Source organism: Pholcus phalangioides, unplaced genomic scaffold, assembly GCF_987345545.1.
Source record: "Pholcus phalangioides strain wild (caught in Gottingen) unplaced genomic scaffold, Ppha-v1.0 ptg000015l_1, whole genome shotgun sequence".
NCBI classification, from domain to species: Eukaryota; Metazoa; Arthropoda; class Arachnida; order Araneae; family Pholcidae; genus Pholcus; species Pholcus phalangioides.
The window spans coordinates 6,470,502-6,498,474 of record NW_028301608.1 but is presented as its reverse complement, the minus strand read 5'-3'; the positions used below and the strand labels follow the sequence as shown (position 1 = coordinate 6,498,474).

At 33.4% G+C, this 27,973-nt stretch overlaps 1 protein-coding gene across 1 annotated transcript; it reads left to right on the top strand.

Annotated features, from left to right (window-relative positions):
- The first annotated feature begins 60 nt into the window (after window positions 1-60).
- On the top strand, window positions 61-17,653 carry Septin1 (Septin 1). The gene is made up of 9 exons (XM_089242699.1): window positions 61-273; window positions 3,014-3,119; window positions 3,260-3,346; window positions 9,154-9,277; window positions 10,181-10,433; window positions 10,536-10,637; window positions 12,816-12,961; window positions 14,087-14,188; window positions 14,504-17,653. The coding sequence occupies exons 1-9, from the start codon at window positions 253-255 to the stop codon at window positions 14,682-14,684; spliced, it is 1,122 nt and encodes a 373-aa protein (XP_089098825.1). The 5' UTR covers window positions 61-252; the 3' UTR covers window positions 14,685-17,653.
- The last annotated feature ends 10,320 nt before the right edge of the window (window positions 17,654-27,973 follow it).

Genomic DNA, 27,973 nt, shown 5'->3' with positions numbered 1-27,973 from the left:
GAAGAATAACGCGATTCGAGGAATCATAATCATAAACTTTCTTATTGAAATAGATTTGGTAGGGAAGTCCGTAGGGTTTTTGATGGGAGAATGTGTGTGTCATCCGTCACTCACCGCTTCTCAGTTTTTTGGTTGTTTATTTTTGGAGGCTTCGTATATACGGTCGTCTGGCTGTTGCATCAAGGCTGTATAAAGTGATTTATCGAAATTTATCTTTTTTTTTAATTTGTACTCACGAGTAATTGCGTGGCGATGAGCTCCGAAGCGAAACAGGTAAGAGAAACTCTCAATTATGAGAACTCATCAATTTCAACAACGACTTTTCTCGTCTACGTTATCTTGAGGATAAAAGTTTATTTCTCTACTGATATTGAAATTTAATGCACAATTTCAAGTTGTGATGAGCTTTATTTTTACTTATTCTTGCCTTGAATCTCTAAATTCCTTGTTGAACAATCTTGAGGTTTGCGGTGTATGAATATAATTTACGGCCACACCCGTAAAAGATGAGCTCGGACTCTGTGTATATCAGGGGGTCCAGAAGCGTATTTATAGAGGAAGGGGGGGGGGCCTTAGCGGGCTATAGCCCTGTGTGGGCGCCGGGACCGATCAGTGCCGCCTTTGGGCCTCAAGGTAAGAGGGACCTCACAAAAATGAGATGTGGTTGAAGTTTTCGGGAATGAGCCCTTTTCCAGGGAAGGCCTCAAAAAAAATCACTTGGCCCTTGATGTTCTTAAGACGGACCTGTGAGAAAGTGGCTTTGCAGCTCTCTACAACTGGTTTTTCCATTTCCCGGGTGCATGGGGCACCAGGTTGATGCTGACAGGGTCATATTAAGAGCATCAAGCCCCCCACCAACCCAGGCAAAGTGATATTTTTGGGGTCCTACTTGGCTAGAAAGGCTCTTGAAAATTTTAACCGGAACTGATTTTTTTATGATGCCTTGAGACAGCACTTTACACTGGAGAATGACTATCGAACTACTATTTCGTGGTAATGAGGAAGGCATTCGGCATAAAAAAAAAAATTTACAGTAGTTCCCGCTGCCCAGCAAAAATATTACAGGTGTGTCTCCAGGGCCATTGCTCTACAGCAGGGGTACTCAACTGGTGCTCCGCGACGACTCGAGAAAAATAATGGAAATCAGTAAATTTGGTAGATAAATAAAAGAGGGCTACAAGGTTCACAAAAAAGGGCTCCTCGGGTCAAACAGGGCTCCGCCATAGAAATAATATACTGGATAGGGCTCCGCGAGTCAAAAAAGGATGAGAACCGCTGCTCTACAGTATCTATGCAGGGTGCCATGGTGGAAGGACTGTCTGGGCTAAAGAACCGACCATCTACCCATGGCTGACCATCACTGTGCCCCGTGTGGGGTTTAAACCCAGGATCTTGCAATGGAAGTCTCACTATGATCACTTGACCACTACAACGGCCACCAAATACACCTACACTCACCCTCCAGGCATGTTGTTGGGGGAAGGTCAGTTGAAACCCTAGTCCCGCTGGTTTAGTGTCTGACTATTAAGCGTTTCCTGGGACAAAAATTTAAGCTATTACATATTTTGTTAAAAGTTTAAATTCAAACTGTAATTTAAACATTTTTGTCCTCTCATAAATTCAGTAACCCAATGCCACTGCACTCTTCACACCTGCTTAAGTCCAGCCCTGTCTGGGCAGCGAATTTGACAAACGAGTGGTCAAGAAAATTTATTTTTTTGGAAGAAAGATGGTGCAACCATAAATCTGCTGTCAGTTTTCTCTATGATTTCAAATTAATCGTGACACATTTAATATCTGAGGTTGAGCATGAAGACGGAATGGTACTTGAGATCGCTGTGATCGACATGTGTTGTTGTCTGAGAAAAACGCAATTTTCTCAGATTGCAGTTTTTGAGCTCATCCGCAACATCCGTAAAAACACCACTGCCCCAAAAATTCTGAATTTTTTCTGGAAAGTTTAGTTAACATTTGTTAGCAGAATAGATCTCGGACTTAGATATCTAACCATTTGTTAGAATTTTATGAATTTTTAAATTTTGAAAAAATATATAAATTTCAAAAATTAAATTCAACGTTTTTAAAAAATACTTCTCATTAGACGATTCTAAATCCTAAGTCTATTCTATTAACACATATCTGCTAAACTTTTCTGCAAAAATTCAGAATTTTTGGGGCAGTAGTTTTCTTTAAATCGTACGGAATGAGCTCAAAAACTGCAATCTGAGAAAATTGTGTTCAAAGTTTATTTCTTATATACGTTTACACTATAATTCATTATTTCTTTCTTTAATTATGAAAGAACAAATTAACCGGTTGACGTGAATTTTTACTATTTTATTTGTAATTGAACGAAATATATTTTTTTGTCATTTTTGAAAATTTGACCTTTTCAAGTCGAATGAGTAGCGAGACCCCTTAATTGATAGATGAATAAAGTGACCCATTGCAAAAAAAATATATATATATAATAATTTTTTTTTTTTTTAAATTGTAAGGTCAAAATTCGCCATGATTCCAGTTAGGCACAGAATTTATGTCAGACCCCGCCCCCAGAATTCATTAAGAAATCAAAATGTGTCATGTAAAGTTCAAGCCAAACACCCACAAGGGTGAAGTTTTGTAGTGTGCAAACGGTAGTTTTTGGTGAGCGAAAATGCTCTATAACCTGTCTGTAACAATATTTTTCTAGGTCCCTACAGTCAGTGTAGTCTTAATGCATGGGCCCGCCCTCAAGGAAGAGGGGTCTCACAAACATGGGAACTGGTTTAAATTTTCAAGAATTCACCAGGTAGGGCCTAAGAAAATTCACTTGGCCCCGGGGGCCCATAACACTCTTAAGACAGCCCTGCCTACAGTATCGTTATGTACATGTTTCACTTCATTGTATAACACTTCAGACACTGCTCAAGATATTCATCTATTGCATACTCACTGCGAGATGATTATCTAATGTAAAAACCATAAACTTAATAGTTGAATTATTTGTAGCACATTTTTCATTCTTTTCTAGTTTTCAAGTTCGGAAACCCCAGGATATGTGGGATTTGCAAATCTTCCTAATCAAGTTCATCGAAAGTCTGTGAAAAAAGGTTTTGAGTTCACATTGATGGTGGTTGGTATGTCATATCATTTTCTCACTAAGTACTAATATGTGTTATATGCGGACATATAATAAATCAATTTCGTTTTCAGATTTTTAGAAACAGCTTTCACATTGAAATATTTACCTGTGATTTGGTATTTCTTTTCATTCAAGGTGAAGCAGGTTTAGGAAAGTCTACTCTTATCAACAGTCTTTTCCTGACCGACCTATACCCTGACAGGATTGTTGCGGATGCTGCAGGTAAAACATAATTTCATTTTTCTGACTGTGTAGTTCGTAATTGGTTTGTGAATGGAACCAGACTTACAAAGAGGTATTTATTGAGGTCATCATTATGTTGAGGTCAGACCTCAATATAATAACACCCTAACTCCATAAGTGGGGGTGATTATAATAATGAGAAAGTCCAATTTGTAAATTTTTCTATCGGGGACCTTGAAAAACTGATGATGTAAATTTTAAAAGCGATCAGCATTATACCGAGGTCTTGCTGAAAGCTCATTATAATAATACTCAATGTAATGATAAACTTTTGTACAAGGATTTTTTTTTTCAAATCTTATTTGGATTACTTTTAGTTGGATCTCGTGTACATAAAATGATTGTTGTTTTAACCACTGTACAATCAAGGACGTAAAATCTAAACTCTAGTGGAATAAATTCAAACAAGTCTATCTGTTTTCTTTCCTCTATATTCACCACCACAAAACTTTGTTGCGACCTTATTTAAAAAGTAGTCCTTTTCACCTTGTCAAAAAGCTTCTACTAAAGGTTAAATAGGTTCTATATACATGTGCATAAGAGGGGAAAGAGAACAGGCAGGTGAGGGTGAAAAGAGAAACTTCATACCTACTCTCTGGTATCTGTAATACTTATGGATAAGAAATAGAGTATAGTATACTGCTTTCCTTTCATTTCCCCCTTTTTCTAACACGGCATTACGTTAGAAGTTAGAACAGCGGTTCAGTACCTTTTTCAGTCCATGTACCCCCAGCTGGCTTGGTTCCTTTTCGCATACCCCGACCCCAAATCCTGCAGACATCTCTCCTTTTCCCCAAACTGTTTCACCCGTTACTGATTCTGAAAACTTCCCTAAAAAAGTTTATGTTGAATTAAATTAAATGGTCTATTTTTTCATTATATAGTTTTATTTTTGAAGTAAGCAAACAAATTAACACAAAGATTTGAAAAATTAGGCTCAAAAGAAGATAAATACAAATTCCAATCCAGAGCTGCGTTCAATTTGCTTCAATATTTACTTTTTATCAGGGTTGGTAAAAAAACCAAAAAACCGGGTTTTTTTGGTTTAAACCAGTTTCTTTTGGTTTTAAATAGTACTAACATTAAAAACAATGAAATTTCTGAAAAATCATTCAAACTTCTAATAATTAACTAAAATTAAATGGTTATTAATGTAATTAACACTATTCCCATACTAGTTAATCAATAAATATTTCTTACATTTTAACAAAAACCAATTTTTGCAATTTAATTATTTTTTGCTTAACTCAATGGATTACTGTGTGCTTGAAAATTCTTTCAATGTTATTATTAATCATATAATATATAAAGGTTTTTCTCCAGTTACTTTCAGTATACTTAATTATGAAGCTATTTTGCAAAAAGTAATAAAAATTAGGTGAATATAATTCATTTAATGAAGCATAAATAATGCAGATTAATTAGCAATGATTTACGATATACAGGGTGATTATAACTAAGGTTCTGATTTCAAAACACTGTAAAAAAAGAATGATTGTCAAAATGACTTGAAAATTGACATGAATATTCCTGAAAAAATGCAATTTCATTTGGTAAAGGGGAAAAAATAATTAAAAATGTAAAATTAATGACATCATCCAACATGTGGGAAATTTGCTCGCAAAATGAAAACTATAGCCAGTCATGGCAAAATGATACCTTAATTATAGCATTGCATGATTTCATAATTCATGGAAACATCACAAAAAACGAAGTAATTGAACAAATAATTACAACTTACTTAAGAAATGTTAAATATGTTGTCCAACCTGAGGTTGAAAGCACAAAAATTGTTGTTCAACAACAGAATCGGAGTATGCCATGGTCGTGATGTGGATGTGCTTGCAATTCAGCTTCATTAAACCAAACGCGCCCCTATGTTAATATTCCTGAGGAACTTCTAACATATAGGGGATGTGCTGGAGATTGCAATTCACCAAATTTTGCAATCTGACCACTGTTTATGACATTTTGAGGTACCCCCCCACAGCCAGAAGTTAAAAGGGTTAAGGTGCATCCTGTCAAAATGGGTTTTCAGCAGCTGTTTTCTGGTATTGCAATGTGCATCTTGATAGAAGTTCTATCCACACACTGATGCTGTGGAAATGCCAAAACGATGTGGTTGCACAAAATAGATTATACTGCTGGCCAAGTACAGCATCATCTACCTGCACATTTTGCACTATTTGCATTTTTTTTTTCCTTTTGCGAAAGAAACTTCCATTGCTTCAGGAATATTCATGCAAATTTTCAAGTCATTCTGACCAGTAGTTCTTATTGAATAGTTATGGAATGAAAACTTTAATTATAATCACCCTGTATATAGCTGATTATTTTTCATACATCTGTTACTACTACTATACAGTAGAACCCTGATTAACTGGGCTTAACAGTGTGAAAGTATAAAAAAAACTACTATTGAATATTAAGACTGGGAGATATACAGTAGGAGACGTGCTACTTCTTATGGGAAAGAAAATGAAAATGTATGTGAGATAATGTAGCTACTAGTACACTGGTCTTTGTCCTTTAAGGACCGCTGATGTCTTTATTGGATTATAGGACCACCTGCCCCTAGCATGATGGTGTCACTACTGTTCCTGCTTCTTTGTGAAGGGAAAAAGAAACCTTGTGAGATAATACACCACTACATTTAGATGTGTGATGCAATCCTTATTCATGAATTTGCTAAAGATAGAGCATCAGAATGTAGCCAAAGGGTAGACAATGTTGTAAGAACGAGAAATTTTGGCTTTTGTATATAACTTTAAATAACTAAGATACTTCATATGAAAAATATATATATATTCTGGCCACTTTTATGAGACTTTTTGAAAAAAACCGCTTATAAAATATCGTGTGTCATTTAAAGATATACCATCAGAATGTACCCGAAGGATATAAAATGTGGTAAAAATGAAATATTTTGGCTAATAATGAACCAATATGATATTTTTCAAGGAAAAAAATTATATTTAGGCAACTTTTATTTGATTTTTTAAAAAAACCACTTGGTTGAAACCAAGGTTTAAACCAACGTGGTTTAAACCAAACAACCCTGCTTTTTATACATGTATATGAAGAAAAAGCACGTTCAACAAGCTCCGTGCTAACAAACGGCAACAAAACACTATGGCTTTACTAGAAAGTTTGCTGTATTTGTCACCACGACGAGCCCAAAAACTAAGTTCACCATTCCACCATTGAAGATCTTCAGAGTGGTATCTGATGCGAGCTCTAGCAATTTCTAATTCTCTGGAATCAACAATGAAGCCGGTTCAAAACACTCTTCTTTGAAAGTATTAGATATCTACCGATCACCCATTTCCAGCTCTGAAAAATATTTTTCAAACAAGGATTTTAGTCCTTCCAAGTGACTGACTTAAATTTAGCTTGACAGTGTGACAATTATCTTTTACTAAAACACACATTTGAAAAAAAAATATATAGAGAAATACATAACAAAAAAATTTTTCAATTATACATTAAATTTTTTGAATGCAATTTTCATGATTACAAAAAAAAGGGGGGGGGGCTACCTGTACTGAAGTTTGAACAGCTGCGTAAGGACTTAAGCCTGGGACGACCACCTAATTTGCTGTGCAAAGGGAAAGTGTTGTGAAGGCTGTCCATGTCTTCACACAATAATTTAAACAACCTGTAATTGGTAGGATTCACCTTGATGAAGTTGTCAACATTGACCACTTCATCTAGATTGTTTTGTAAATTAGGATACAAAGGTTTCGATGCAAGGGGGCTCTGTCTGTAAATAAGCAGTGAGTCCATTTCATTTTGAGACTTCTACCACGTGTGCATGAAGGCCTGAGTAGCAACCTTCCGTGGATTTTCGTCCATCTGTGGTGAGCCCAATGGCATTTTTACCATTGAATTCCTTTTTCAACAAATAATGATCAATTGCTTCAAATAAGTCTTTAACAGTTGTATATGATCCCTTCAATAGGTTGCAAATAAAGATTTTCTTCAAATTCTCTTTCAAGTACTTAGCAATTACAAGTAGCACAGACTATTGCTCAAAAAACGTTAGTACTTTCATCAACTTGGATTGGAAAAAAAACCTTTAAGACGTAACTTGTGACTGTGCTCTCGCCTCTTACTCTCAACATTGTCTGACATGTCCTGTATTCTTCGAGACACCATATTATTTGAAAGAGGTTATAAACTCATTACATGAACACTTTCCTCTGCATCTTTGATGCACAGTGAAATTAAATTTTCACCAATAGTGTGATTTTTTTTTTCCCCCTCATCTTGCAATACAGTAGCTAATGTTGTGGGGGCCTCTGTAGTTTTAACAGAATCACTTTTGGCAGATTCAAAATATTTTTTTCTCGTTTGCAGGTGCACAGTATTTCATTTTAGTGTTTCAATCCACTTCGGCACAGATCTAGTTTTTTACCACTGATACATATTGCAAATCACATGAGTAGTAGGTGCTTGGTAGAAAAATTTACTTGGAAAATTATGGGCATAACACGCCCACAACATAAGTTAAAAACATGAATTAATTCTTTGTTTCAATGCACAGTCGGGCATGTGTCAACAATCAAATCTAAAATGCTGAAGAAAAGTGAGTCGAAAGGAAGGAGTGCGCGATAATCCGGATCATAGGTTGGGCGCAGGCGGGAGGAGGGATTGCTGATCCCCTTCCAGTAGACCCAACCCCGCTGTTATAGAAAATTTTATTGATAGGGAAAAAAGTCTATATATTACAACTGAGACAGGTATCACTTGGCTTGTCAATAACGTGTAACTTTGAGCCCTAAAACAATGTTTTGCATTGTTCTGCAATGTGCTCTCTGTTGATTGGAAATGTTCTGCGGTTAAAATTTGCAAGTCCCTCCACAGAGCAACACGCCTGCAACAGTGCAATTAATCATTACCCTTCACTCAGAAAAATCGATGGCAGGTTGTAGTACTACAGACAACAAGCATTGCACAAAAGCAAAATTCATGTTAGGTTCACAACAAGTACATGCACATTCTGTTCTGGCATGTACCAATTCATTAGAAATTTCCTAGAAGAATGTGTACGAGGTACATGTACAGTTAAGTAGTAGTAAAAATTCTTGTAATAGTGTTTAATACACCGAAAAGATCTTTTCTTAAGATTCTTTCTGAGATTGTTCTGCAGCAGCTTTGATTCCTCTGTGACATGCATCACAATTTTTAGTACATTTAATTTTTTTTGGGCTTTTGAGTCATTCTGCTGGTGATTTTAGAACTTCATATAAAGCTCACAACTAAAAATTGAATGTTTAAGAAATATGTAGAAGCATCAATGTCGAAACAATGTCTTTACTTGAGAAATAGAAACTCATGCTTATTTTAAGCGCAACATTGTCAAATAAAGGGTTAAATCCAGTGCTTGACAATGACAAATTGAAAAAAAAAACTATTTGCCTGAACAGTTTTTAGGAGCCAAAAATTTTTTTTACTTGAGAAAAATTGGTCCAAGATAATGTTTCTTTTGACTTGTCCAGGGCATAGGATAGTGACCCTCTTTTGTGTTGGCAGATATGCTGATATAAATTTCAAACATTTTGTGCTTTTCTGAGATTTCAATTTAGTAACTCACAAAGGGAATTTATATATAGGCACCAATACCAATTTTTAAGTCGCCATGGTGACGCTCGTCAAGCCCCAGCTTAAATTAAAACATGAAAAATATGTTATCTACTTGGATTGAAACTCCTAAGAGTTTTCTTTTTTATCAAGGGTATGTATTATATTCTATGTACTTTGATGGGTACTTTCCTGATTTTCAGAAAAAATCAAGCAGACGGTGAAGCTCGATGCATCGACTGTAGAAATAGAAGAAAGGGGGGTTAAGCTCAGACTGACAGTAGTTGACACTCCTGGTTTTGGCGATGCGATTGACAACACAGACAGGTATTTTCTCTCTTAATCAAATTGTAATCTAGTGAGTTTAGTCACAGTCGAACTGTTAGGATGAAGTAAAAAAAAAACCACCAAAAATATTATTTATGTTTACAGACAAAACACACAATTTCATATTGGAAAGTAGCTATTAACCTTGGGAATAGTTAAAGATATACCTTTGCGTGTATGTACAAGATAAAAATATCTGCTTTTTTTCTTCCAGTAGTCTATTATAAATGCCAGACAAGCAACTTAGCTGACTATTGCCGTACATGCGAATAACTTGTTTCAAAAATTTAACTAATAAAAAATGTCTATACTTGAATAGTGGCAGCTTTAAACATCATTAAAAACCTAAGAAACTTCTTAATGAATAGGATAGGAAAGAAAGAGAAATTTAAGAGTAAAAAAATTAGTTCAGAAATTCATCACTAGTGGTTGTGTTCTATTCAAATTGTGGTGTATGTATATGTATATATAAATTTTACTGAAACATGTGTTCAAACTTCTCATGCTTCATAGCAGGCTACATTGAAACCAAGTTCAACATGTTCTTAACTGTTTTTCCAAAGTTATCAACAAAAAAAAAATTCAAGAAATAATTAGTTTTATAAGTTATGCTGAAAATCATCAGCTATTTCAGCATAGCCGAATGACTGCTTATAAGTGACTTGAAAATTCTTCCCATCACTTCATTGAAACTTTCCTGAAGTGTCATAATTCTTGGGTAGGCAGTTAAAGCTGCAGATAGCTTAGATATATTGAGATTTTTTTAACATTTTTCAAATAAAAATGGAAATGTGTAAAACCCGTGAATAATCGGGAATCTACTGTATTATGGTTCAAATATAATTATACTATGCTTTCTTTAAAAAAATTATTTCACTTTTTTGAATTTTTTTTTCTTTTAAGCTTCAAGTCGATTATACAGTATATAGATGATCAGTTTGAGAGGTTTTTACGAGATGAGAGTGGACTCAATCGTCGGAACATCAATGACAGCAGAGTTCACTGCTGCTTCTATTTCATCTCGCCATTTGGACATGGCTTAAAGCCATTGGATATAGAGTTCATGCGACAGCTCCATGGCAAAGTCAACATAGTGCCAGTAGTTGCCAAAGCTGATGTCCTCACAAAAAAAGAAGTCGCAGCTCTGAAAAAAAGGGTAATGACCATTGATTTTTTTTAGTTTTCATGAAATTTTTTTTTTTATCCTGGAACAAGATATAAACTCTTCTTGAAACATTTTCATGCATGGTTGTTTCAGATAATGCAAGAAATAGAAGAGAATGAGATTAGAATTTACCCGCTGCCGGACTGTGATTCTGATGAAGATGAGGATTACAAAGAGCAAGTTAAACAATTGAAGGTAGGAGTAATGCCTAATGAGAAACCTATTGCACTTTCTGGATTAGAATGCTTGAGAAATAGCTGTTCTTCCCCCCCCCCTTTTTTTTCTCAAATTTTGTGCAAATTTAGGTTTTCCTTTGATAACACTGATGTTAATCTCGTGAAGCTATTATCAATTTTTTTAGATTTGCAGTGAATTTTCTCTTTTGGCAATACTTGCATGTCTCAAAAACACAGATATCCACCATTTTCATTTTAAAATGTAGGAGACATGTACAGATGGCAGTACCAGTATAACATGGAAACATTCATATAACTCTGATAATGTAAATACTTGAACCTACCTTGCATACCCACACTCAGAACACACATTCGTTTGTGTACAGATTTGTTAGAAATTCAGCAGAGGGATGTATCAAAGGTACATGTACAGTTAAATAGTAATACTCTTTGGGCCCACAGATAGCAGGCAGACTTTCAACTCAGTACTTGCATATTATGAAAAATCGGACACCTATTTTTTTCACTTCTATTGAAGACAGATGGCAGCACAAGTAGAACCACTAATCACACCTAATTCTGGAAATATAAATGACTTATATATAATGTATAAGGATCTCATTTTAGGTGGGAACAAAAGAACACTATCAAAATGATCAAATTTTGAAGTTGTGAGAGTGGCAAAATAATGTTTGTCCCGGGTGGCAAAAATCCTAGTTACGGCTCTGATGTATGGTAAGTAGTTAGTGTTCTTGGGATATTTACGTGGGTGACCAACATACCTCCATCATAAATATGTTAGGCATTCACAAACTTTCCTGCATCCACCGATTCATGATAACTTCCTCAGAAGAATGTGAGGAATGTGCACGTGCTGTTCAGTGTTAGTAGCACTATTGAAAATGAAATAAGAATTTTAGATGTCTTTTGACACATCTGCAGCTTGCCAAGAACTTCAACAGCACCCTAAAAATCCATGGCATATTTGGCCAACGTCCCAACCCTATTCCAACTTGCACTATAATTTTATCCTCAAAATATCAGCACCATTCCCTGACTGATCTTGTTGCACAGAAACAAGATCAGTCTTCCTATTTCTCAGGGTAATCACTGATCTAGCAGAAATTGCTACTTATTTATACTGAAATAAATAGAATTTAAATTCTTTTTGGCTGTCCATTTATAAATTTTACAACTAGCATTCATAATGCAAAAAAAGACTACCTAAATCTGGTATAGTGATTTGATTGAACACTTTTAACGTAAACTAAAAAAGACAGTGCAGTCACTTCATGTCATTTGTTTTATGTTATCCATTCAAAATTTTAAAACTTGTTTTTCGGATGGGCCAAAAAACATTTCACATAAAGCAACATTTGGTATTCTGCATCATATTAACAAAGTTTGACTTAGTTATGTAACAAGTGCTCCAGTTAATTATCGTTATCTTGAACTTTGAATAGATTTTAAAATTATGCAGAAATATAAATTTTTATATTATTTTACAAACTGCTCCAAATGTGTGTAGAAAATTTGGCAGAAAGTTGTCATACAGTTTATATTACGAGATGGCTATATTGCGATATTTTACACCTGTATAAATTCAAAGAGTCGTAGCATAAAATCATATCATATTATCAATAGTAAAACGTCATCAGGCATTTAAAAAAAATGTCAATATTCATCTTAAAAATTTTCTTCTAGCACACATATAAACACTCACATAATCTTTCTTTATTTCTTTTTTTCATTTCAAACGTCAACTTTCAGCTAGCACATACCAAGAGTAGCTAGAGTCACAGTAGGCTCAGTACACCATAAGATAAGGCTTTTTTAGTCAATATGTATCTGTTGTCCATACAAATTATTCATATTGGAAATGACTCGAAGCTCTTGATAAAATCGGAAATCATTTTATCAAGATAATTCTGTTTGTTTCTGTTGCATTATTGTTATTATTACCAGTGTTCTCTTTGCTCTCTCCAAGAAAATACAATAGCATTTGAAATATTTTTGCACCCTATTGATGTACCCGTGATGTGAGAGGTGTAAAATTAGAATAGAGAGAGAGAATGTTGAATTGAAGGGTAAATTGAAAAAATAAAATAAAATGATTGCTAAGATTTTTTTTTATTCTACGAGCAAACTGAATATAAAATGTTATCGTCCAGGTTTAATAAGTAAAATTTTTCTAAAGGAAGCTGTGCCTTTTGCTGTTGCTGCTGCAATCCCAACTATCGAGGTCAAGGGACGCAAAGTACGAGGAAGATTGTACCCTTGGGGTGTGGTGGAGATTGAGAATCCGGATCATTGTGATTTCATCAAACTTCGCACAATGCTTGTGTATGTATTTAATTAATCTTTATGTAATCAATAAAATTAATTTTATTATTATTTAATATTATTATTTATATAATATATATATATATATATATATATATATATATATATAATTTTTTTTTTTGCTGACACATTTTTCTTCAAAATCTTATACATAACTAATTGTGGTAGTGTACCATGTACAATTTCTGGAAGTGCCAAAATTGTGTTTTTGGTTATGTCAGTTATATAATACTTTCTATTTTTCCTATTCCAATGGGTGTTTTTAAAGGGAATGAGTGGTAAAGTGAGTAAACATAGGTTTTACAAAACTTCATAAAGACGAGACTAAGCGGCACGAACACAGAATGAGATATCAAAAAAAAAATTTTAATTACATCAAAAACAATTTTTACTTGTATAAAAATCATTTTCAATGTAAATTGACAAAAATTTACGTGTTTTTGTAGAAATTTTATGAAACAAAAATTCTTTGTACTGAATAAAAGTTTATTTGGAAGTTTTTTTAGATGCTACTGTGTGTTCAAAATATTTCATCACGGCCAACAGTCTATATAGTTTGATTAATTTTTGTATGATTTATTTTAACATTGATGTAATTAAACTTTTTCCTGCAAAAGTTAATCTGCAATTATTTATTAGTATTTACCAGCCCAGTCATTGGAAAATTGGAAATTTGCCTGTCATCTGATCGGAACTGGTTTATATGATTATGCCTTTTAAATTTGAACAATTCCTTGCCTACTCTGAAAATATTTATTTTAAACTAGCTTGCGAATATAATAATATTGTTTCATAGTGTTGATTTAAAATACGAAAACTGACTCAAGTGTGCATTTATGAAAACACCCTTTTTGTATTCTGTTCAACTCTTTATTTTCTGTTCGTGTATCTTGCTGTTTCTGACGTTAATGAAACATCTCAAAAGATGTTTTCTGAGTGACTAATGATTTGAATAAAATGACAAATGTGGATTTTTTTTTAATATTGTATTGTTTTTATCACACAAAATAGTATCATTGGCCAGAAGCTTTTCGATGTACTGAAGTTTGAATGCATATCATGCTGCTATATTGTGACAAAGCATCTTGTACAGGCTTAGTTTTGTAATCTTAATTTTTATTACAGAACACACATGCAAGATTTGCAAGAAGTCACTCAAGAATTGCATTATGAAAATTATCGTTCTGCAAGACTGGCTGGTAAAACTCCAATCAGAAAGGCTACTGTGTAAGTAATTTCTTTTTATTTTCTTGTGCTTTTATCTCTTTATATGACTTTAATTATGCTTATCTGATTTTTTATTACTGTAGAAAGATTTTTTTTTTTTTCAAATTGCTTCACTTACGCTTAGTGATATGCATCCAGGAAACTATCTTACAAACATTCACACTTATTCTATAGAAATTTTTTTTCACCTCTGATTCTGAATCTTAATATGTCTAGAAACTTGAACTACAAAATTCAGTTGAGTTGCCACTTTTATACAGTTTGGAGTTCATTAGATATGACTTCACAAATTTTTTCTTACCTATTTGTTACCAGGGCAACACCAGACGAGAAGCTCTCTGAGAAGGACAGGATTCTCCAAGAAAAAGAAGCAGAGCTACGTCGCATGCAGGAAATGTTGCAAAAAATGCAAATGCAGATGCAACAGCATAGTGAGGATTCAAGACAAGCTACACCTTCTCCTACAAATCAGTCGCCAAAACCTGACCGCAAATAAGGAGGAGAAAAAAGAAAGTGCCACTTACTACTGTACAAACATGTTTTTTAAATTTTCAACTATGTATTGAATGAGCTGCAAGTTGCTTTTTTTCAGTGAAATCAATCTTATTTACTCTGAATGTCTTATGTTTGTCTTGTGCTAGTCAAACTGCAATGCCTTTTGTTTTATTGTAAGCTTTTTGTTCAATGTTTGTCTGGTTTATAGTATTTTGATATTAATATGGCGAAAATGCTATGTTAATGTGAAGGCTGGTTCTGTCAACTTTTGCTCAATCAGTCTAGAAACTTGAACTACCAAATTCAGTTGAGTTGCCACTTTTATACAGCTTGGAGTTCATTAGATATGACTTCACAAATTTTTATCATATATATTAAGAGTCCTGTTATGCTCTGATTTTTTTTCTTAATATTTCTCGCTAACAAGTATTTCTATTTTGTCTAGACAAATTTTAAAATAGCATTGTTTTTTTCATCCTGCAATCATGAGTTTACATTATGTGTGAAGGTACTTTTTTATCAGTATAAAAGTGTGATTACCATAAAACTGTAATCATTGTTTTTTACAAAGTATTATGTTATTTATGAAAAAAAAATTAGGGTCTTTTCGCATTTTTCTACTTTATGTGTCAATGCATTTGTTTTCTTGCAGCCATATTTAGATTCCCACCATTATCTTACATTTTTTTCATGTAAAGAGTGTCCCTTCAGTGAAACATCTATAATAGGGCCGCACAGCCTCCAGCTCATTAAAAGTGTTCCTAAAAATGGATTTATGTGTCGGATACGATCAGTACACCAGTTTGTCCTGTGAGTTCTAACCATCATGCATATCTGGCCTAAAGACTGAAAAGGTTGTGCATCCCTTGGTCTATGAAGTGTGGGTCTGTTTTCTTTAGAACGGGTTCTTTACACTAAGCCCACAGAACCCCCTCCCCCCCCCCCATAGTTCCTTGGAGATAATTTCAGGGAAATATGAGATTGTGTGTGAAAACAATTAACTCGTTGCTATACACTGAATATTGTATTTTAAAATGGTCAGTGGCCTTTATTTTTATCAGCAAAAGGGTCTGGAGACTTTATTTTATTGGCACAGGATCTGTGTAACTCAAAAGGATAAAAACTTGCTTTAGAAGGTCCCCAAACTGATGCCTATTCAACAAGTATGTTATTGAGATAATGGCTCAAATTTTCTATACATTTTCTTTTACAGATGCAGTACGAGACTTGTTCTCATTGTTGATTCTAGTTGTGATCCTCTTTGACATCTAAGCACACTTGGATACATTTCTAATTATTTCATATAATTTTTTTTGAAGTGACAAAACCATTGAATCTTTCACCATATAGCATCTTTTGGTCGTGTTTTGACTGTATTTGCCCTTCAATAAGCTGTAGAGAAATTGTATGATGTTAGATCAGTTCACAACCAAGAAATTCCAAAATTCATGGAAATGTATGTGTGCATTTGAATTGTAATAAATATTTGAAAATTAATTTGTGGAAGATAATTTTTTTAAATTTATAGATGGTATATAAATATGAGTAGAAAAATTGGCATTTGTACAACTGAAATTTGACTGCCTTGTCTTTAAGATTTCAGTTATTGATGAATGGTATTTTCACATGTGGACTACGCAATATTTTTTCATCAAAGTTGCTACATGCACAGAAAATTATGGTAGTTTATATACCATTGAAGGTATATATGAAATGTGTGCATAAATTTTAGTCATTATCTCTATAACATAACTTTTTATAATGTATAATTCTCCATAGCAAAAGGAATTGCCTTGTATAGAAGTATCAACTGTTCATAGAAAAAAATGTATATAAATATATAACACTTATGCTGGGTTCACACTGGACTGATATGATAATTGATACAACCGTGACATGGATTGGTTTAAAACTTGAATTTCAGGTTTTTTAACCAATCAACATGTCTATATCACTCATTGTAGTATTGGTACAGTGTGAACATGGCCTAATAATGAATATGCTTGTGTCAACTACTGAATTTATGAACTATGTATATCAATAGTTCTATTAAAATTTATGGATTCATGCAATCCAAGTTTTAAAATCATTAAGATAAATGTTGATATTTTTTACCAATCATAAATTTCATTCAACCATGCCTAAAAAAAAAATCAATGAGCAATTTGGGTAATTTGAAAAATACAGCATTGTGCGGTTATATTTGCACTTGAAGAATAACAAGAATTCTCATATTTTCAGTTCTAATGCTTGTAGTCAGTTGCAAGAATTTTTAGGTTTATATACGATGTAAAGAATTCTTGTATAGCTTGCAATACATGAAATGGCTAGTCCGCAACGTGTTGAAGATAGTTATGGGAAAATCAGTTAAGTGTAAAGAAATGTGATATGATTAAAACTTGTTGCTTCTCAATAAGATGTCTCAATTCCCCTTTATATTTTTAGTGTTTCATTGGCATCTTTAAAAGCATTTATTCTCGCTTGCGTAAGTACTGTGCTATCGAAAGATATTTTTTTAATGCTCAAGTTTTATATTGTATCAAAGAATGAATTTATTCCCCATAGCCTTGAGGTTTTTGACGAATTTTATATTTTGTACTGAAATATGTATAAATTAGTGTACTAATTTGGACCTTGCTACAATGATACTCTGTGGGCCAAGAAAAATTGTTTTAGAGGGGTTATCATTTTATCGAGAGATGGCATTATCATAATCAGGCGCCAGCAAATTTATGCTTTATGCTGTTATTGGAGGCATCTCTCTTAGCGTTGTTGCCACATAAAATGTATTTGTGAGCAACAAAAAATTCTAATTGATTAGTTGAATACAATTCAGTTAGTGGTTTCACCCTGTAAAGTAGTTTCCTTCACATTATTTTTGTGTAGTAGACGGAAAGTAGCTTCATGGCAACTTCATTAACACTTTCAGAGGGTATATAGTGAGAAATACCCATGTTGCTAAACATTCTCAAAAGAACAAAAACAGAACTAAAGAAATAATTATATATACATATAATAAATATTAAAAAATATTTTTGTAGCATTTCACAATATCTTCAAAAAATATTTTCCTTTACTAAGATAAATCCTCCTATATTGTATCAAGTGGATTTAAACATTTGACTATAGGCAATTTCAAACAAGATTTGAAAAAATGTTGTAGAGAGATTTATCATTATATCCAGTATCGTTGTAGCAAAATTCCACCGTATTAATAAACTATGATAATTATGAATCTATGTATTAATATGCATGAACTTTTACTGTTTGATAAGAAATATCACATTGCCTGTAAAAAAAATCTAATTTTCTTTTTTTTTAATTCAAATAGTGCCTTAGAGAATAGTTCCTATAGTAGGGTTTTCAACTCTTTTTTTCCCCCATATGGTTCAACTATTTTGGTGAAATAATGAAAATCTTTGATGCCAATAGATTCACCCTGTAAAATTTTATTACATGCGACTCATCGTGATTAGAATTGCAGTGTGGTCACAGTAACATGTGCGAAAGACATATCAGGGAAATGGTTATCGTGAGCAAATGGATAAAAGTGCGTGTTTCTGGTTTTCTAGTTCAGCCATGAAGTGATATTATAGCCGGAAAAAAAAGATAATGTGTATGTATATGAAAAGTGCTGTATTTTTCTGGAAATTATTTTGGTACAGATATCCAAAATTTATATTTTTTGTCATATTCTATCAATTTTTCTCAGTGTGCAGATAGTTGCAAATTCCAATTTTATTGATCTTTGAGATGAAAATATAGTGCTGTTGAAATATTTATTTGCTCTTTGGAGTAACGATCAGATTAATTTGGTATATGTGAAATTTATCAGAATTCCTCATCCCACGAATTAATTCGTGCTCCCCTCATGTGTGCTCGCAGCTTAGATGGAACGTTGCTTGTAATAACTTTTTTTAATAGAAGATTTCAGAGATGGGACAAATATTCAGCCACTATTTGGTATTCGGCCCTTTTGCCGAACAGTGAGTTCGGCCGAATATCTGGGTAAATCCAAGCACATACAAACTAATTTTAAAAACTATAACTGAAATTTTTCACATAAATTAAAAATTTGCTGATTATATTTTATTTTGTGGTGTAAAAAATGAATTTGTATACCCCTTTATGTAAGAGGCTATGTCAGGATGAATTTCTAGGATTAAAAAAAAACCTGAAACAAAGTATAATCCTACTGTAATAAGGTGAAAGTGAGCATGAATTACACAAGTTCATTAACTGAAGAATGTATCTAGACAAGAAACATATTTATCTACTGAAGGAAAAAGAACATTTAAAGAGGGAAAATAAGTCTTAAATTTTATGATGCATTATTGAGAGTAAATAATGGTTTACATTTTTTTGCTTAGATGCAAAATTGTGACAAGTGTTGAAGAATCAATTTTTTCAAGTAATATTAAAATGCAATATAGTATAACTTGGTTAATTCGAATGAACTCCCCTGGAATGTTAATATTTCTTGTTTAATTCAAATGTTTTGCATAATTCAAAGTTGGAGGGAAAAAATTGTGATTTTTGTATCAACAAGTTTAATTTGGAAAAATTCTAAAAATTCACAGACTTTATTTGACAAGTTTTATTTGACCAAGTTAAACAACAAATTTTTGAAACAAAAGTTTTGAACATTTTGTTTTTCTCTACTCTCTTTGATAATTTAATGCCCATTTTGATATTAATCAGCTGGAGTGCATCGAGAACTTGTACCACTCTATATTAATTATTTTTAATCGAGTTGAACCTATGGATGTACCATTAATAAACCAAGGTGTACCATTCAAAATATGAATCTTTTTATAGTCAAAGTACAAATTATAATGCGTTAATGAAAGTATATTGCATTGAGATAGCATAAGAATATGTGTGTGAGACTAGGAAAATTTGGAAAATAGTTTTGTAACCGATAATCATGAATTGTTGGCTTTAAGCATGGTCAAGAAATTCTGCAGTAATGTTGATTCCAGAACAGTAGCTAAGATCAATTACAGTCGCCCCCCCCCCCCCCCCCCCGTATTCGCGGGGGTTACATTCCGGGAGTGTCCGCGAATAACAGAAACCATAGGTTTTTTATTGTATATCTCGTTTATTGAATATCATGAGAAAGAGCAGGGTGACGCAGAGGTAGAATGTAGGTAGGGAATGTAAAATGCAGTGATTGTTGGCGATGTTTTCTGAGAGAATGTTGTGATTTTTCTGTTTGCCATGTCTTCTTCATATCATTAAGTATGTTGACAAGGCTTCCTCTACTAATTTTTCTACATGTGAAGAACGTAAAATAGAGGGATTTATGTTATGAAAATAATCTATTGCTGATTTCAGCTTGCGAATCCCTTCCACTATGTTACTTGTGGTAAACTACTTCTTTAACTCGATCTTCTTCATCTGGTACTACTTCAGTTTCAGGACCAGTTAGATGCATTAACTCCTCCTCGGTCAACCCAATATCAAAAGAACTTTGAGAATAGTATGTATTCACTCTCAAGGTACCTCCTGACTTCCGAAACGAAAAACCGTTTAAACCAATCCAGGAAAAGTATTTTCATAGTCCAAGCCTTTTTATTGTTCGTCCAAAATACTGGGAGCTTTGGCTTATCCTTCCCTTCAACGCTCGCGGATTTGAAAATGATGGTGGGCTTTATCATGTACTCATACGAATTTGCGCAAAACAACATAGTAAATCTATCTCTACTTGAATTAAAACCAGGAGCTCGCTTTCTTCCTCTTGCTTAACTTCTTTGCAGCATTTTCTTCCAAAATAGTGTAGTTTCGTCAGCGTTAAACACCTGGTAAGATGCATGACATTTCTTTTCAATAATTTTCTATAAAGTCTTTCGAAATTTTCTAGCTGCCTCCTGGTCGACAGCGGCTTGATCGCCAGTGCTTTTTACATTGCGCTATTCGAATCGTTTCTTAAACCTATGAAACAACCTTTACTTGCATAAGATTCTGATGAAATAGACGTTTCATCAGCCCTTTCCTTATGGAATAGTAAAATTTTTCGCATTTTCTGTTATAATATTACAATCAATTGAAACACCTTGTTGTGTTAGTCTTGTACCCACAAAAAACAGCATTTTCTGTACGTTAAACACATGGATCTCATAGGCGATGCAAAGTTTTGACAGCCGCAGCTACAGCTGCAGCTGAACAAATTTCAGATTTCATTTTCTTGATATATCTCACCGAAAATTCGATGATTCCATAATGGAGGACCACAGAAGGTATTGACTTCGCCAAGCAGTCAATATATCAAATTTTTCTTGTCAAGTTTTCACTTTTATTTACCTTTTCAAAGCATTATTAGTAGCATTAGAAGAATGAGCCATCCTATACAAGCACAACTCAAATTTTGTAAACAAAACACATGAATGACGATTGCTGAGTATTTTAAAGGAAAATTCCAATAAAGGAAAAAAATCCGCGAATACGGGGGGCCGACTGTATTATAATTATAAATTAAAATTTTTATATTGTTACAGATAAAATTTTAATAATTTATAACTATTATCCTTTTTTTTTTCTTTATCTCTTTCTCTCCCCCCCCCCCCCCCCCGATGTGAATGTGTATTGAAATTTGTGGCTTTTCTGCAGGTCCAGGATAGATTAATTGGATAAATCAAGCTTTTCTCCAGTGACTTTGAATTGACTAAGTTCGACCGTATAGCATCGTTAAATTTGATTGTCAGTATCATGATAATAAAAAATCTTTCAATTACCACAGTTTTTAATATTTTACTTTAATGATGAATTGCATAATTTAAATTAAATATCATTTACAATTACCAATAATTTCATTTTCAATTAAAACACCAATTTTATTTCCAATTTTGATGAATTTTAAGAAAATTAATGTTCGGTATTTGGCCAAACCATCAGCTGAATATTTGGTATTTGGCTATTCAGCCCAATCACTATTCGTCCCATCCCTAATGAACTTATATATATATAATTTGCTCCATGTGAAATTTATTAGAATTCCTCATCCCATGAATTAATGGTCCGCACTTAGATGGAACGTTGTTTATAATAACTTTTTGTTATGGTTATGTATCTCATTTTTGTATACTGTGCTTGAGAATTATTTACATTTCAGCGATTTGGGTTAAGACATAATCAGGGATACTAGAACCTTATTTGCTGATGCTGCTCAAGCATCACCAATGATTTATATCATTTTCTGTAATTTTTCCATTCAGATACAGTGACCCCCAATTGTCCAAGCTAATGTGTAGACTTGACCTTACAGAATTTTGGTGTCAAAAATGAAATAAATGCGTAAATGGTGGAAATTGCATGAATTGCTGTAAATGCCTGTCCCATACATCAAAACATGTGCTGGGACTTGAATGTATTTGCAGTATTTTGAAGATTACTTACAATGCATTGTGTCGAAAAATAGCTTCTCTGAGCATCATGGTGCTCACAAATAGTAACAGATTTAAGATGTTTGTTTGGAACAAGGTCTTTCAAACTAATTTTTCCCTCATCTGTTATTTTCTTTAAAAAAAATTCTTTTCATCCTTTGGTTAAACCAACCCATCAGATCTCATGTTGCATCTGCAGCTTCTATCGACCAACTGTTTGGTTCCATCGCTTTCTTGTGAGGGGCAATATCGCCCATGTTATGGAGCATTCATCTACCTAGACACAACCGGTAAAGCTCCTGTTAAACATGCTGCAACATTCTGTGAAACAGTTTTGCTGTGATTTAATGCATTTAATTTTTGAAATCAATTTATAAAAAAATACCTTAGGTAACTTGAAACTGATAATCGATGCTCATATAATCAGGGTCCTACTGTACATTATATTGCTATAAAAAAACAAATATGAGATAAGACTTCTAGTGTCCCTAGACAAGATTGCATTGATCACCTTGTACCCAGCCAACGTTGGATCTGCCATCAAAATGTACTTAAAACAAATTATTCTTATTTTAATCATTTACCGAAGTTATCAGGTTTTTATCGACAGTGTTTCAAAATGCAGTTAAAACTATATTTCAGAGAAAACTTTCAACCTCATATTTTTTCAGTTATTTCTAATTATAATTCTCTGAATTTTCAAAAATATGTAAGAATATATGTATTTTTTGTTTGTATTTCATGTGTGCTGCATTAGTGATTTTTTTTGTCGCCAAAACTTTTTGATATTATATTTGTATAGTAATACTGTTTGTATGTTCATTTACAAAAACCAAAAAATGCACTTCCTTTCATGTTTCATAATTTTTTTTCTCAAACAGTTCCCTTTTTTTTAAAGTTTTATGCATTTATATTTTGGTGTAACCTATCGAGATTGTGCCTTATGAGTTTTGGTTGGTTACTCTAATAAAAATGTGAAAAAAAGTGAATAATATATTCATAGTATGTTATATGTTGAATCCATTGAATCCAGAACCGTCGTCTAATTTTTCAGCATAATGTGTATTACAGTGAAACCTGTTCAAAAGGGAATTTCACAAGAGACTGAAATAATATTCCATCTCAGACAGATTTTTGTTTTATAAATATAAAGGTGTAAATCAGGGTTGGTAAAAAAAACGGTTTTTAAAAAAAAAAAAAAAAGTTTTTTGTTTTAAATAGTATTAACATTAAAAACAATAAAATTTCTGAAAAATCATTCAAACTTCTTACAATTAATTAAAATAAATGTTTATTAATGTAATTAATTAACACTTCCCATATTAATTAATCACAATAAATATTTCTTACATTTTAACAAAAACCAATTTTTGCAAGTTAATTATTTTTGCTTAACTCAACGGATTACTTCACAGGTTTGAAATTTTTTTTAATTATTAATCATATATATAATATAAAGATGTTTTCTCCAGTTACTTTCAGTATGCTTAATTAGGAAGCTATTTTGCAAAAACTATAATAAAAATTAGGTGAATATAATGTATTTAATGAAGCATAAATAATGCAGATTAATTAGTGATGATTTACTATATACAAGATGATTATAACAGGTTCTGATTTCAAAACACTGTAAAAAAGAACTATTGTCAGAATGACTTGAAAATTGACATGAAAATATTCCTGAAGAAATGAAATTTTATTTGGTAAAGGGGGAAAAATACTTAAAAATGTAAAATTAATGACATCATCCAACACATGGGAAATTCGCTTGCAGAATGGAAACAATAGCCAGTCATGGCAAAAAGATAACTTAATTATAGTATTGCAGGATTTCAGAATTCATGGAAACATCACAAAAGAAAATGAAGTAATTGAACAAATAACTACAGCTTACTTAGGAAATGTTAAATATGTTATCCACCGTGTTCTGGCTCTGAGGTGAAAGCAGAAAAATTCTTGTTCAACAACAGATCAGAATAAATATGCCATGGTCATGATGTGGATGCACTTGCAATTCACCTTTATTAAACCAAAAGTGCCCCCATGTTAATATTCCTGAGGAACTTCTAACATATAGGGGATGCGCTGGAGATTGCAATTCACCAAAGTTTGCAATCCGACCACTGTTCATAACATTTTGAGATATCCCCCCACAGCCAGAAGTTGTGAGGGTTAAGTTGCATCCTGTTATTGTCGAAATCTTTCTTCAGCTGCTGTTTTGCTGGTATTGCAATGTGCATCTTGATAGAAGTTGCTCTATCTACACACTGATGCTGTGGAGGTGCTGAAATAGTGTGGTTGCACAAAATAGATTATACTGCTGGTCAAGTACAGCATCATCTACTTGCGTATTTTGCACTACTTGCACTTTTTTGCCCCCCAAACAAACTTCCATTGCTTCAGGAGTATCCATGCAAATTTTCAAGTCATTCTGATCAGTTCTTATTGTATAGTTTTATAATCAAAACTTTAATTATAATCGCCATGCATACAGCTGATTATTTTTCATAAATCTGTTACTACAATACAGTAGAGCCTTGATTAACTGGGCTTAACAGTAAGAGTATAAAAAAAAACAACTATTGAATAGTAAGACTGGGTGATATACAGTGTGAGATGTGCTACTTATGAGAAAGAAAATGAAAATGTCTGTGAGGTAATGTAACTACTAGTACACTAGTCTTTGTCCTTTAAGGACAGCTGGTGTCTTTATTGGATTATAGGACCACCTGCCCCCTAGCATGATGGTGTCACCAATGTTGCTGCTTTGTGAAGAGAAAAAGAAACCCTGTGAGATAATACACCACTACATTTAGATGTGTGATGCAATCCTTATTCATGAATTTGCTAAAGATAGAGCATCATAATATAGCCAAAGGTTAGAAAATATGGTAAGAATGAGAAATTTTGGCTTCTATATATAAATAACTAAAATACTTCATATGAAAAATATATATTCAGGCCACTTTTATGAGAGACTTTTTGAAAAAAAATACTTATACCACCTTATGCCATTTAACACTAGAACTGCGGAGTGGGTCAATTTGACCCAAATCAAACTTCGTTTTCATTTATCTCGAAAACTTAGGCACAGATGTTAGAAAAATTTTGTGACTTTTTATGATATCATATGAATATTAATTTGCGAAAATTTTATCTTCACATTTCGTGTTTCAGAGCTATAAGCAGTTATACCTAGAACCGCAGTTCGGGTCATTTTGATCCAACGTACTATACTATTCTATAGGAAAAAGGGGTGTAGAATATTCTTGGAAGTGATTACCGTTTCTAAAAAGTATTTGTAAATGTAGATAGTGAAGAATAAAGGTCTTTCAAGGTCAAGGCCAATTCATTATCAGAGCAGATTATCTTTTTTTCAATGGAGAAATGGCAAGTAGAGCTAAATATTTGTTTCCTTTGTAAACTTTAATACCTAGAATTGTGACGGGACCCAATAAAGATTTTGGGAGAGTAAAAGCTTAACTCTGAAAAAAAACGTGTAGTGGAAATTTCTGTAGGCAAACGATGTCACAGAAAAAGACTAAAATTCTGGCTTGCACCAAATACGTTTTGTACGGATTTCCAAACCTTGGGAAGTATCAGCGCCCAACGAATCTCTCTGTTTCAGAGCACATAGTGATGCAACTAATCAAGCCATTTGAGAACAAGGGCAGAAATGCCTCAACCGACACCTTTTTTTCACTACACTGAAGCTGGCTCAAATGGTAAAAGCTAAAAAATATTATCTTAGTAGAGACGAAATGTGTGGAAGAGTAATATTATATGGCGCAATAAAGATAGTGAAACTACAGTTGTATAGAACAATGATACCACAATTACAATTTATCAGGGAAAGAACGATATAAGTTTTTGATTACTCAGCACTCTTCATCTGGCAGTAGTAGCCACATAAAGCTTCCACACACACAGAGAAACTATTTCACACTACAATTTAACAAAGTGTAATGATCGTTGTTGTAGCGATCAAATGCCCAGAAAATATTGAGTGAAGGTGGCATCACAGACGTTTTCTACAACATCCTGGATCTCAATATAAAAAAAAATGTCTGTATTTTTTGTATAGAGCAGTACAGAAGCCAGAACTATTTTTTGAAAGCAGTTCCTCTAAAATCGTATTGAAGAGCTGCGTTCATCATATGTGTTGCCCTTGCGCAAAAGGAAACGTTTGTGTGCTCTTGATCATGTAACTGTTGGTGAGCGATCGAAATAGTAATAAATAAAAATAAACGGGTCTGATATATGTCAGGTACCGTAAGAATGTGGAAACAAAACTGTTAATTTTTGCATGGGTTGTGCAACTTCAACATGCGATAAATGTGCAAGAATAATGAAAAAAAAAATTACTTGAACTGCTCATCATAAATTCCATTTATCAGTATGAAATCAATATTTATTTGACAGAATCATATTATAGACTTTTTCATAATCAATTTGACACGCTTATTTTACATCGTTGTCATATTATGGGATTACTGAAAAGTGTTTTTGGACTGAATAGAGTAAATAATGTATACTAAATCTTATTTTTACTGAATTACATCACTTTTTTAGCTAATTTTGAAGCCCTATTCATAAACAAATGTAGTTTTTCATTATGAATATGCAGTTGAACAACATTGAATAAGAGTAGGGGAAAAACCCAGAAACCGAAAATTAATTCCTGTTTTCGCTAATGAAACACTGTTCTTTCACAGTTTGGGTCAATTTTTTTTTTTTTTAACCGAGCACAACTCAGGTCTATCGCCATAGACAATTTACTACCTAGCGAGTTGTGCTGGTATTGTAAGTGTGTGTACCTAACAGTCTGAGTGCGTATCTAGTGTTGTGTATGATTTTTCAGTGCTGCCATCTATATCTCAGAAGTGAAGTGAGTGATGTGCAGTGACTGAATATTTGTACTGTTTGTAGGCCTGTTGCTCTCTGTGGCGAGACTTTTTAACGTGGAGATCGGCTCGCATTTGCGCCTCGAATTTGGGAACCACAGAAAACCACCTTCAGCCGACCACCACTGTGGCGACGGTGGGGCTCGAACCCGGGTCCCCGCGATGCGAGTCCGTCACTATGACCACTCGACCACCTGGGTCAATTTGACCCAGTCCGCGGTTCTAGTATTAAAGATATACCATCAGAATGTACCCCAAGAATATAAAATGTGGTAAAAATGAAAAATTTTGGCTTATAATAAACCAATATGATATTTTTCAAGGAAAAAAATATATTTAGGCCAGTTTTATTTGATTTTTTGACCAAAAAAACCCCGGTGTGGTGATTGGCTGAAGTTTGTTTCTTGTGGTTCCCAACTTCAAGGTGTGGAATGCGAGCCGATCTCGCTGTTAAAAAGTCTTATCACAGAGAGCAACAGGCTTACACAACAGTACAAATATTCAATCATGACACTTCTTAAATATAGATATCAGCGCTAAAAGTCAGACAGCACTAGATATGCACTGAAGCTGGTAGAGATCTCGGCAATGGAAGTCCTGGCATTCATTCATGTCTGTCTTAGGCTGGGATTACACTATGAAAGCTTGATAGAACATTTTTTACAAAACTTGGAAAAAAACCAGTCAATAATCCTATTGGTTACATTCAGTCTAATGTAACCAATGTACTAGGTTGCACTTTGACGTTTTATAAAAACTTTTATAGTATAACCCCAGCTTTAGGTTTCACTGTATGATGATGAATTGTTAAGCTTGTCTACTCATTACCAAAATGGATTGGGAATTTCATTGCTGGATGTCCACAACTTTGGGCTGCTACAAATGAAGCAATTTAATATGATTTTTACTCTGATGATGCTGAATGAGCCATTGATAATTAAACCTCATTACTGGCATATGTTATATGCGAGGCTTATATTATCTAGCTTAGTAATATAAGCTTG

Bases quoted from the DNA above. Each gene is read 5' to 3' on its own strand.
- Septin1 (XM_089242699.1), top strand. From the start codon at position 253: ATGAGCTCCGAAGCGAAACAG. The intron at 10,434-10,535 runs GTAATGACCATT...TGGTTGTTTCAG, and splicing joins TCGCAGCTCTGAAAAAAAGG to ATAATGCAAGAAATAGAAGA. The intron at 12,962-14,086 runs GTATGTATTTAA...TTTTTATTACAG, and splicing joins AAACTTCGCACAATGCTTGT to AACACACATGCAAGATTTGC.